We start from the raw sequence: 12,500 nt of genomic DNA, 5'->3' as shown, positions 1-12,500 counted from the left end.
ACACACACACACACAGAAATAAACAAATTCACACAATGTCAACAACAACAACATCTGCTCTATATAAGGACCCTTATGCACTCACACACATACATAAGCACAGAGCCATACTCTCTTAAACACACTCACCCACACACACACACCTTAACCCACACCCACCCACACACACACACTAGACGTTTCTGCAGCTGCCTGTTCACCCCTACCACACGTGCTGATGAGGTTAACAGGTCATCCAGCACCCCTTTGTGCGTGTGTGTGCGTGTGTGTGTTCAGCTTAAGGACATCAATTCGTTTGGAAAAGCCTCCCTTTACAGTGGTGATGCAGCAATGCCAAACCTCTTCAGAACATTGAAAGACAGCGACAAACTCTTGTTGTTGCTGACTTCACATGGCACTCGCAGTGAACACTGTAGCTGGGGACCCCTTACAGAGAGACACGCATGAGAATATGCAACAGGTTGTAATGCATTGCATGCATGTCATGCGTTTAAAAATGCAACAGGAGATAGAAAAAGGGAAAAAGATTCCCTCGCTTATTTCTCTTTACCAAAATTCTCCTATGGCCATTGAGGGTTTGTTTGTGAGTGTGTGTGTGTTTGTGTGTGATAATCATCTCATTCACTAAAATACAAGCAGCATACCGATGTGAAAAGAAGGCTTCATTAACGGCATCATTTTTAATAATATAAGTAATTGTGAATCTAATAGCAATAAAATTGGTATAGCAGTAGGTTCATATTTAAGGTTGTATATGTCTTTTTTTCCTGATACAATATTTTCTATATTTGTACATTAATACAATATCATTATTCCTGGTGAATGTGTATGAGTAAAGGTGTTTCAGTGTGTTATGGTTCGCTACTCTTCATCTATAACTTAAGGTAAGACCCCGGAGTGAAGGTGTTTCAGTATGTTATGGTTCGCTACTCTTCATCTATAACTTAAAGTAACGTCAGTCCAACTCAAGAGACAATGTCATTCTGCCCACTGCAATGTCAGGAAACAAAGTTCAGGTTTCACGTTGTTTTTATCGTTTTTGCAAACTGATTTGCAAATCTTATTTGATGAGTCACACTATGACTGCTGGAGTAGTAGACCTTGGCATCTATGTACTTTTCAGAGTCGAATCCTATAAAATGGTGCTGAATTCCTCTTCAACAATCGACTCTCACACATCTGCTTTTGAGGCCCCACTTTGCCAAAGGGAAGATCTTTGGTGGTCACTTTTTTCTGGAATAAATCATTGGTCAAATCCGCCATTGGAAAATGCAGTCTTCTCAATATTGTTATCCAGAATTACCTACAAATTGAATTGACCAGACAGGTGAATGCAAAGTGCTTGTGCGTGTGGGTGGGTATGTGTGTATGACAGAGCAAGCACGTCCAATTGCAGGTTCCTCCATGCGTGAGTGTAAATGTGTGTGTGTGTGTGTGTGTGTGTGCTCTCCTCATTTATATTGTGCCAACAGCCCTCTGTGAGCAGAACAATGCCACAGTCAGGGTAGAACAAAGGGGGCATGCTCTTACTTTTAAGGATTCAAATAGTCGGGTCAGAGGAGCGTTCCTGAAAGGGCCGCTTCCAGGCGTTGTAGGTAAATTATGAACACCAGCGCAGTACACCAGCTGACCACTGGGGGCCCTGTGCAGATCAACCAAACTTTTGTCCCTGTGTGTGTGTGTGTGTGTGTGTGTGTGTGTGAGGCATCCTGGCAATGTAAATTCAGAGAAGTCCAAAGGAAATACATTTAAATGTCTCATCTATTGCATGAATGCATATTGTGTGGACGCAGAAGTAGGAAGAAGTGAGTATTTGTTTAAGTCTGACACTATGGAATATGATTTATCTCAATTCAAGCTCTGCTTGCATTTTTGATGGGAGAGGCATGAAACTTTTTTGGAAAATGACAATGAACACATTTGCTCAAACCCTCTGTCTTTGTCTCATAACCACCATTATTATTATTATAGAAATTATACAATTCCTCATCAACACACACTTACCATGTCCCTTCAGAATGGCCAAATTGTTTCTACATTTTAATATCCATTTGAAAAGAAGTACTGATCGGTTCTCAATTTCTTGAACTCACTCTAGGTGGGAGTAGTTCCTTCCATTCCCTTAAACGCAAGTATTGATGACCATCACAGATGTCCTTATGTAGGGCCTCCAAGCTGTGTGGAAAGATACTAATTAAACACAACTCCTAAATGCTTGGACACAGAGCCTAGCAGAGAGGAAATCTACCATGAAAGAATCATAAATCTGCACTGAAATCCTACTCTAATAGACTGCTGGAGCCCATTAACATCAAGTAGCCGATTAGCAGCCTGACTGTGAAGTGTGGTAGGTTGGAAGAGTCCAAATTACCGTCAGCGAGTTAAACATGGGTCAATAGCTCTCTCTAGTGGTGGAAGTGGAACTGTTTAAATCCTTAATTAATTAGACACTCTACAGTAACAGTCTTTTAAAAACATTAAAAAAAAAAAGCAAATGACATGAATGAATTTTCCCAAGTTCCTTTTTATTTGTAAGCGTATTGTTCAGACTGCTCATTGGTATCTGATATGTTCAAATCATTTCAGGATCATTACAAAGAAAGAAAAACAAAACCAAAAAATTAAAAACGGTCTGTGCTGAACAAATCACATGGAACCCAACAACATGCACCCTCTTCCACCCTCTCCTTTTGCTCTGCGTCCCCCTTCCAAAGCGTAAGCAAATAAATCACAACTTTACAGCAACAATAATAAGACCAAGGTAATATAGTGGTTTTTGTTTTTTCACAATATACATATATGTAGTCCACCCAGCAGCAAATATAACCCAGCCCCTGATGCGCGCGCGAGAGATAGAGGGATAGAGATAGAGATAGAGAGAGAGAGAGAGAGAGAACGAGAGAGAGATGGGAGCAGAGAAGGCTGATCAGTTTGTGCAAATGTGCATTCAACTGAGCTACTCCGACTCAGAGCAGATTTCACACAAGTACCACTACAGAAGAATAATTTCCCTTTCTTAGTAGAAGAAATAAAAGTTGATTGGAGTAACGGTGGTTTGGGTCTGATTTATAGGTGTGGATGAACGTCTAATGTCACGTAAAATGGAGGTGTAACAACAATCCCGAAGAAGGAGGAGAAGAAGAAAAACGGTCGTCAGGCAAAGAAGGAGTTCCTAGGCTCTGAAAAACAGCACTCTATCCAGAACCATTTCACAAACAGATTGAGTAGTGAACAGTGATTTTCAGTCAGGAAGCCCACCCTTCCTTTGTGGTGAGTCATGTTCCCTGCAGAACAACATAATATCTCCGCTTAGCTTTGTGACCGAGGTCCCAGAGATGGTGGCACACACAATGTGTCCAAGTAGGTGTGAGTGCAAGAACTACAAACAAAACAAAACCAAAGTCCCTTATCAGTTAGCCAGTGCCTCAGTAGAATGAGCACAGGAAAAAAGGTATGAGGGGAAGAAAGTTGAGATCTCATACCAAAGCTCATCCTTTCATACTAAGGCAGAATTAAGACAGACGTATACAGGCTTATACTTCTACACTTAAAGAAGTACGTATGCACTTGGGGACCGACAAATGCCGAGGCTGTAATGTATGCTTTTAGAGGAGAGGCACACATAATCAATCACTGATCAATCAATCAATGTCATGAAAGAGAAAAGGCTATGACAGAGCTGGAGACAGAAACCCGTTCGGCACAAAAACCTCCAGACCAGATTAGGCCTACACTGGCAACAGGGCCGTTGTGGCTCCAAGGAAAGCAGATCTTAACGGTGTTGACACAGAGATGGCCCGTGTCCGATGCCTGTGCCTTTACTGGTTATACAGATCTTCACATACACCGTCAGAGTCAGGCACTAAGAGGATGACAAAGTAAACACGCAAACTCCAAACAAACACAATGCACAAAAACAAACAACCAAACAAACAATAGTGGGATGCTGCTGCTTGAACGATCCCAACCGGCCTGCAGCTAGAGGGCGCTGATCGTGAGTCTCATTTTTCCGCTACACTGAGAAGGAGGTTGCGACAGCTCAGACATCTAGAGACACACGCATTTAGTTAGTGTCTCACTGGGGATTATTACTGAGAAAATAATGCAGGCGGAGCTCCAGATCTCCACTCCTCTCTCGTGTAGTCCTTTGCGACGAATGAAAGTTAAGTTAAGTTAAGATAACACACAGCTGTCAATCCTGAGGCATCTCAAATGCCTACCCGTGAGCTTTGGGACCTTCTGCAGCCCCTGAAAGCACTCACACAATCAAAGATCTATCTGGGCCAAAAAATCTATTAAAAGCCCTGAAAACACTAAGGGCCTGAAAGGCTTGGTTGAATTACTTGAGGATTTGGCAGCTTACCGACCGAACAACTACACTTAACTCGACATTTATAAAGAAAGAATTATGGGGACGCCATCATGTCCATGGTAAAGATCATTTTGCACAGAGCTACTCGCTCCTGGGACCATGCAGCAGTAGTAGCTGTGGGCTGAATAATGTTCAACAATTGCCAAAGGCCGACCCTTTACTCCTCCTGTCGCACAGAGACACACAGACACCAAATTATAGATCAAACACATTCAAAGTGCTGATCATGTGACTGATCCTGAGAATGAAGAGGGAAGAGGAGATGATGGAGAGCGTGTCTGTGTAGCTCTAGTGCGCTACAGCCACGGTCCCATAGTGACACCTGAGGTCAGCACATCATCAGCAAACATCCACTCACCTCAAACATCACAGGGATGACCATGTCGCAGGTTTTCTTGCTACAAGTTTAAGATTTGACCCGTTGACTATACATTTTTAAATCACGCTAATCCAGTCAGCCCAGTAAGGCTTCTGAATGTCCAAGATTATGGTTTGAAGAGAGATGGCACGATGGCAACGACTGATATCAGTGGGGGGAAGAGATCTGAGTTCTTACGGTCTCCAAAATGATGGAACTCTCTGGGTACACACATGGCCTGCGTGGGCTTTTCACTAGAGCATTCTGCACTCTGTTGGGTCCGGGTCAGGGGTCAGGGGTCAGGACTTGACCTGAGCTCACACAAATGTGATGAGGAGCACTTGTGAACTCCACTTGTGCACTCCACTGTCACATTAAAACTCTGCCGAAACGAAGATCTGTCAAGGTAATAAAATCAGGGTAAGGTTATCAAGGTTACCAAAGAAGTTGGGAAACCCATTATTAAAAATAAACAAACTAACACACCAAAAGATCTTTTGAACCATGATGTGGTCCAGTCAGAGTAAAGAGCTGTACTGTGATGGGTTTATATGATGGGCTTATACACAGGATTGGGGACACTGAAGACCTAAGGCAATAGCTGAGGCTTAGGCTGGATGTGTAGCCCACAATAATCAGAGAGAGAGCAGGAAGTTAGAGAATGAAGGACAGAAAGACAGATCGATGTGGGGACCGGGGGCTAGCGCAAAAATGGATAAACATTCATTGGCATGAAGAAAGGAAGACATCTCCTTCCTCCCCAAAAAGAAAAGCAAAAAAAAACAACAACAACAGCGGAGAGTCCATTATCCTTCATCCATCTGTGTCCGCATATGATATATAAAGGTCCACTGTTTTCCAATGATGAAGACGAAGAGGAGGGGTGGTGGAGATGAAGAGTCGCCTCTGCACACACACACACGCGCACACACACACACACACACACACACACACACAAAGACACAAACACACACACACAAGCAGTCACTCTCCCACCCCCTCGCCCTGGCTGTGGGCACCTGCGTGAGAATGAGGAGCAGGCGAGTGGAGGGGCGACTCAGAAGATCTGGATCATGGACTCCCGGGCTTTGCCTACGCCGATCCATTTCACTGGAGCACAGAGAGGAGGAGAAGGGTTACAGGACAGAAGCACACACACATCTCTCCCTCCACCCCCCTCAAATGCACTCCATACACACACACATGCACACACCCTTCTCATATACAGTTCCTTTACACACACACACGTGCACATTAGGGTTGGTCGATATAACGGTATATACAGTGCAACGGTAGAAATGTGTCTACCGGTAGAGATTTGGCAATGCTGTTTCAACCGCTGGAGACTCTTATTTTGAAATATTTTTCACACAGTAGTTGCATGTTGCCGCAGAACTATGTATTATCCCGTTTATTATACAGTTACTTTCCAAAACGATAAGAAGACATTCCTCCAAAATACCTCTCTAAGAAAAAAATAGTTCTTCAGGCAAATAGAACTTTAAAGTTTCAGGTGTTGAGAAGCAACCAATTAATTTTTCTTACCGGGAACGCCTAGATGCTGCTCCACGTAGCGCACATACTTCTGGGCGTTTTCTGGCAGGTCCTCGAACTTCCGTACCGCAGACGTGTCCATCTTCCAACCGGGCAGCGTCTCGTACTGCACATCCACCCTCTGAAGCACCTCCTGATTGGCTGCGGGTGGGAATAATGGAGGATGTGTGATGGAAACAGTGTAACGGAAAGGAGAGGAGCTTGGGCGCTGTGTGTGTCTCTGTGTGTGTGTGTGTGTGTGTGTGTGCCGGAAAGGTGCTTGAGAACTATGTGTGTGAATACAGGGGAGGGGCCTGGACAATATATGTGTGTGTAGGACAGGAGTCCGAGTTGTCTGTGTGTGTGTGTGTGTGTCGGAAAGGTGCTTGAGAACTATGTGTGTGAGTACAGGGGAGGGGCCTGGACAATAGATGTGTGTGTAGGACAGGAGCCCGAGTTGTCTGTGTTTGTGTGTGTGTTTTTAGGGCACAAGCTTGTATTGTGTTGGTGTGTGTGTATGTGTGTGTGTGTTTTTAGGGCACAAGCTTGTATTGTGTGTGTGTTTGTCTGTGTTTGTGTGTGTTTTTAGGGCTCAAGCTTGTATTGTGTGTGTGTGTGTGTGTTTGTGTGTGTGTGTGTGTGTGTGTGTGTGTGTGTTGAGGAAAGTCGCTCACCTGGGAAATGAGGGATGATTTCTCCATCCACCATGTAAGCCACCCCCACCTTAATTTCATCCAGCACATCCAGGATGTCTAGTTTGGTGAGGGCTATACTAAGAGACAGACACACAGAGACAAGCACTTCACTCACCAGGGCAAAGATGGGTGACCTTTGTCATTATGTTCAGCTAGATATTTTGCATCTTAGTACAGCTACACTCAATGTCGTTCAATAGCCAACTAAGATTGCTAACCAGCATCTGCAAACTAGGTCAAACTCAGAAACTAACCAAACTAGCCAAAATCTAAAACCGAAGAAGTTGCTGTGATGTTAGCCAGGCATGCACAGTATGTCTGCTTGCTTTATTAATACAACCAATAACCAATAGGAGAGAAAACCATTGGACTAAAGTGAACCTGTGAAATTTAATCTGCCCAAACTGTACCATCACAGTGGAAGATGACTCACGGCAAGATATCAAACTGATAATCTGATTGATAATCTTACTGAAACATAACCGCCATTTTAACAAGTGGTTCATCAGTTACACCTGAGATCATGCACTCTGACAAAATAACATCACAGCTATGACCCAAACTGTGAGTTCATAGATTTATAGAACTACAGAATTATTTTCATTATTTGTATTAAAACCCTGAATAAATCCCTGCATCTTTATACCTACGGTGAACATAAATCATGAGATCACCATTACTAGATACAATAATGGCCAATAAATAAGAGAGTCTGTTGAGTATGAATGACTCCGATAATACATAACCCATCCATAACCTCCCTACATGTTACTGAGCCAGGGCTCATCTGCAGTAAGAGCACTTACGCTGTGAAGCCATTGATCATGTGAGCGTATTTGATGAGCACCAGGTCCAGCCAACCACATCTTCGCTTGCGGCCGGTGGTCACGCCCACCTCCCTGCCTCTTGTTTGGAGCAGCTCCCCGGTTTCCTGGGTGGGAAAAGTGGGAGGGTTAAGTCAGGGTCACATGCAGAAATCCCACTGTTCTGTCCTGCTCTGCTCTTTCTGACCTATGAGGCCAGACAAATGACTTCCTGTGTCAGAGATATCTGATGTGATAGGGGCAGGACCTGAGACATGGCCCCTTCACTCTGGTTGTGTGTTGTTTCCACTATACAGAGAACTCCAAATGTTGTGCTTGGTTAAACCAACTGAAGTGCAATTTTTCAAGTAAAAAGGGATATAAATCTGATGACGCAGCATACATCGTAGGCTGATCGTGTTCACTTCCGACTGCTTTATAGACGTCCACAGGAGTTCAAAGTGTTTGAGCAGGAGGATTGTTCTGATGTGAGCGCATTTCATCATCTTGTCCACTAGATGGAGCCATTTCCCAACCCTTTTCAGGCTCTCAGGCTTTTACTCTGTTGTTTCTAATCTCTGCAGTGGCCATGTGTTGAGCTGCGGCCGGTCTGCTCTGTTGTCCAAGCCCTATGGGCTGCTCCACGCCCTCCTCCTCCTCCACCTCTCCCTCCTGTCATCCTTGTTCTCCCACTCCCTGGCTCTGGTCGGATAGTCAAAAACATGACGCACACACACAACCCTGTTCCCCTCTCCTCTTCGTTTAAGCTCTGTCTGCTTCACTCTATCTTTCACCATCTCATCCTCGATCTCTCTCTCTCTCTCTCTCTCTCACACACACACACACACACACACACACACAACCATGATCCTCTCTTCCTTTTATTCAAGCTGTCTGTCTCACTCTCCTCTGTCTTGCATTATTCCCCCTCTCTCTCTCTCCTTTCCTCTTCACAATCCCTAATTTCCCCTCTTTATTTGTTTTCCTTTCTCTTCACCTGCTGTTTTTTTAGATCATCTCATCCTCTCTTTCTTTCTGCCTATGGAAGCCAGTCTCTCTCACACACACATCAACACTCACTTTCTTTTTCATTCTCCATCAATCTCTTGCAATTATTTTTTCCAACTCTCCCTCCTTCTCTTTCTCACACACACACACACTTACGTTGCTCTGTTCCGAGGGGAACGCTCCGATGCCTACACGGGTGGTGTAGGCCTTCACCACACCGTACACCTCGCCAACATTCTGCGGGGGCATGCCCAGACCCGTGCAGACCCCTCCTACCGTGCAGTTGGACGAGGTCACGAAGGGATACGTACCTGCAAACACACACACACACACACACACACACACACACACACACACACACACACACACACACACACACACACACACACACACACACACACACACACACACACACAGATGTGAGCCCTGGTGGCTAAACAGGAGAGGGACTTCCAGGACAGAAAACCCCCAACCAAACATTAAACTATTAATTTGTATACTTATACTATTGCATTGCAAGCTTGCTCTCGTGTGTGTCTGGGCACGCCTTTAATACTGCAAAAACATGCTAATTTTTCATGCTGAATTTAGTTCAGCCTATTGGTCCGACCCTCCACAACAGTCCCACTATCTCATGTGGCCCCTTGGGGAACTTAATTGCCCACCCCTGATCTAGATGAAGGAAACTTGCCCTTGTTTTGAAGGACTTTTGAAGGCTACAAGTGCATGAGTGGTTTTGTTTCGAAGTCAGGTTTCAGGGGACAGCCAGAGTAAACCCGAAGCCCTAGCGGTACAGGGTTACACAAACGTACACATAATAGAAGCCTTCTTGTCCTACGACACAACGCTGCTGTCTATAGCTCTGGTCTGCAACATGAAAGAGCCGTGCGGTAAAGTGAACTAATGTCCTGTAACAGTGTGGCCTCTTTAGCCTGAGCACAGATGCCTATTGTGCTCTGGGCTACTCACACAGTCCATTAGGCCAGTGGACAACTACAATGAGTGTGTGTGTGTGTATGTGTGTGTGAGTGTGTGTGCCTGTGAGGGCCTCTCTGTCCCCCTCTATTTCCATCCATCATTTTCCATCTCCCCCTTCTACGTCTCACCCTCTTAATTTTTGTATTCCACTCTGCCCCTTTCTCTCTCTCGCTCCTTCTATCTCTCCCACTTTCTCCCTCATATCTTTACTGCTCTCTCTCTCTCTCTCTCTCTCTCTCTCTCTCTCTCTCTCTCTCTCTCTCTCTCTCTCTCTCTCTTCCCCCCCCCCCCCCCCCCCTCCGGGCATTAGACTTATGTCTCACAGACAAGCAGTCAAATTAAGTGGTCACTTCCTGGTTGTGTGCATGGAGTAGATGCTTCTTGCCAGGGAGAGCAGAATAACCACCACACTCGATGTAGTCTTCACACAGTCTCTGACGACGGCACCATGCAATGCCCCACACACCTCTCAGACACCACTGACCACTAATTAATCAACGTATCCTTAAGCGTTGTGCACACGAAGTCTAGTTTGTTTGCATCCGATCTGTTCATAATACCGATAGCCCCATCATAAAGACGAACACTCTCTATCCGCACACGGTTTCCGCAACGATCGAAGTCTGGGGTAGAAAGTGAGTAGATTTGAATCGGTACGGTGGCTGGTGTTCGTCTGCACGGTTTCACGCAACCTGATGACGTCATTGCCCCACGTGATCTATTCGCGATCTCCAACCACTATATATACAACTTGTTCTCCCTCAAAATCTCACTCGTGGTGGGCCTCGAATTCACTAACATTAACCCAGTCTTCTGATTTTTGACTATCTAATTCTTCTTATTCAGACGTAACATAACTTTCATGACCACAAATATAATTTGGCCAGCGATTTAATTTGCTTTTTTATTCATAAATGTATGTAAAATGGACGGAGCAAAGCATCATGGGAAATGGGATGATAGACATGTCATGTTGTACTGTTCCAAACTCTTTATTATCAATAGAAAAAAATATTCATTTTCGCATATCCTTTAGTCTAACCACTGATTTTATTAACCATCATAATGTAATGTTGCTAGTTGGAGCTTGAATGTCTTGTGTAATGTGTTTATCCTCGTGCTTTTTTTACTCTTCTTCTAGGTTTTTTCACGTTTTTTCAGTTGTGTAAAGCGCCACCCACAGGCGTGAGGTATGTACTACAGCCCATTCAACACAATCTGGTGGCTCCGTTTTTACGCAAATCTCTCGTTGCCAGCCTCCGTATTTACGAAATTAAAAGATTCGATTGGTGTGAAAAGTAAATCCGATTCGGAGGCCCTAGACTTCGTGTGCATATGACCTTATTTCAAGGGGACTTCATGTCGTCAGAACGTTCTAGAAGTGACATTCGTGACAAGAAACAAGCCTGTTTGTGAATGTGTGTGTGAGTGTGTGTGTGAGCATCAGTGTGTTGAGTGAATGTGGAAAGCTGGAGGCTTTAGTGGTTAACAGCCATGGTCAGCACACAAGTGGACCAGCACGACTATGCAAAACTACAGATGTGTCCAGTCACTGTGTGTGTGTGTGTGTGTGTGTGTGTGTGCGTCACATGTCTGAATCTCTGTATTCGTGCGTGTGTGAGTTTGTCTACATATGAGTGGGTCTGTGAGTGTGTGTGTGTGTGTGTGTGTGTGTGTGTGTGTGTGGGTGTATATGTATTTGGGTATTTGGGTGTCTCCCCACAGCCAAAACCTTTGGTCATGTCTTCACCTCACCAATGTATACTCGCTGAGTAGAACAAAGAGCCGAGGCCTCCAGCCAGCTTTACTGGAACACATGGGCATGGCTCAGTCCTCTTCACTGCTAACTAAACATATGATAACTAGGAGTGCTAAGCAATAATACTATAGGCTGTTATAGTATACGGGCCACAAGGACAGTAACACAATGTAGGGCTGAGCGCACTTTAACTTGTTTCTACATTCTATTGTCAATACTGATTCATATCCAGCCAGCTTTACTGGAAAACATGGGCATGGCTCAGTCCTCTTCACGGCTAACTAAACATATGATAACTAGGAGTGCTAAGCAATAATACTATAGCGCACTTTAACTTGTTTCTACATCCTATTGTCAATATTGTTTCATATACACAGAGACATCAATGCAGACATGAAATAAGAGAGTTTGTTCAACGGTGAACATAAATCATGAGATCACCATTACTAGATACAATAATGGCCAATAATTAAGAGAGTCTGTTGAGAATGAATGACTCCGATAATACATAACCCATCCATAACCTCCCTACATGTTCCCACCGGAGGCTTGTTCAACAATTTACACAGGGATTTCTGGTCAGGAAAGGACAGGGGCAACTCACCGAAGTCGATATCCAGTAGGGCAGCGTTGGCCCCTTCTACCAGGATCTTTTTGGGCGGGCCATGAAGAGCCTCATGCATGAAGTACACACCGTCCCTCACCATGGGCTTCAACCGCTCCCCGTAGGTCTGCACATACACACACACACACACACACACACACAGTTATAACGCTATTGAAATTAACTGTAGACCTCTATTTTGTTAAAACACTGTAGGAGAAACCACTACACTTTCAAAAACAACCCACCTTGAGTCTCTCCAGCTCCCCGTCTATGTCAATTTCCAGCGTAGGGTACATAGACTTATACTGCTGGGCCAAGAGTTTATACCTGCAACAGACAACGCATCAGGTTTATTATTTTTTATATTATAGTATATTATTAAATAAC

The 12,500-nt window shown here is 44.3% G+C and overlaps 1 protein-coding gene across 1 annotated transcript in view; it reads right to left on the bottom strand.

Annotated features, from left to right (window-relative positions):
- Positions 1-2,522: 2,522 nt before the first annotated feature.
- Positions 2,523-12,500, bottom strand: part of adss2 (adenylosuccinate synthase 2) — a gene marked incomplete at its 5' end in the record, with an annotated part of 25,149 nt that continues 15,171 nt past the window's right edge. Inside the window, 7 exons of the mRNA XM_080848378.1 lie at positions 2,523-5,840; positions 6,276-6,425; positions 6,938-7,035; positions 7,765-7,889; positions 8,926-9,080; positions 12,111-12,237; positions 12,359-12,440. Of these exons, the coding sequence (XP_080704504.1) occupies positions 5,788-5,840; positions 6,276-6,425; positions 6,938-7,035; positions 7,765-7,889; positions 8,926-9,080; positions 12,111-12,237; positions 12,359-12,440 (790 nt within the window). The 3' untranslated portion in view covers positions 2,523-5,787. The remainder of the gene's footprint in view (positions 5,841-6,275; positions 6,426-6,937; positions 7,036-7,764; positions 7,890-8,925; positions 9,081-12,110; positions 12,238-12,358; positions 12,441-12,500) is intronic.

This window comes from Sprattus sprattus (genome assembly GCF_963457725.1).
Source record: "Sprattus sprattus genome assembly, chromosome: 12".
In the NCBI taxonomy this organism is placed as follows: domain Eukaryota; kingdom Metazoa; phylum Chordata; class Actinopteri; order Clupeiformes; family Clupeidae; genus Sprattus; species Sprattus sprattus.
Note: the sequence above shows the minus strand (reverse complement) of the source record. Positions and strands in the feature narration are given on the sequence as shown.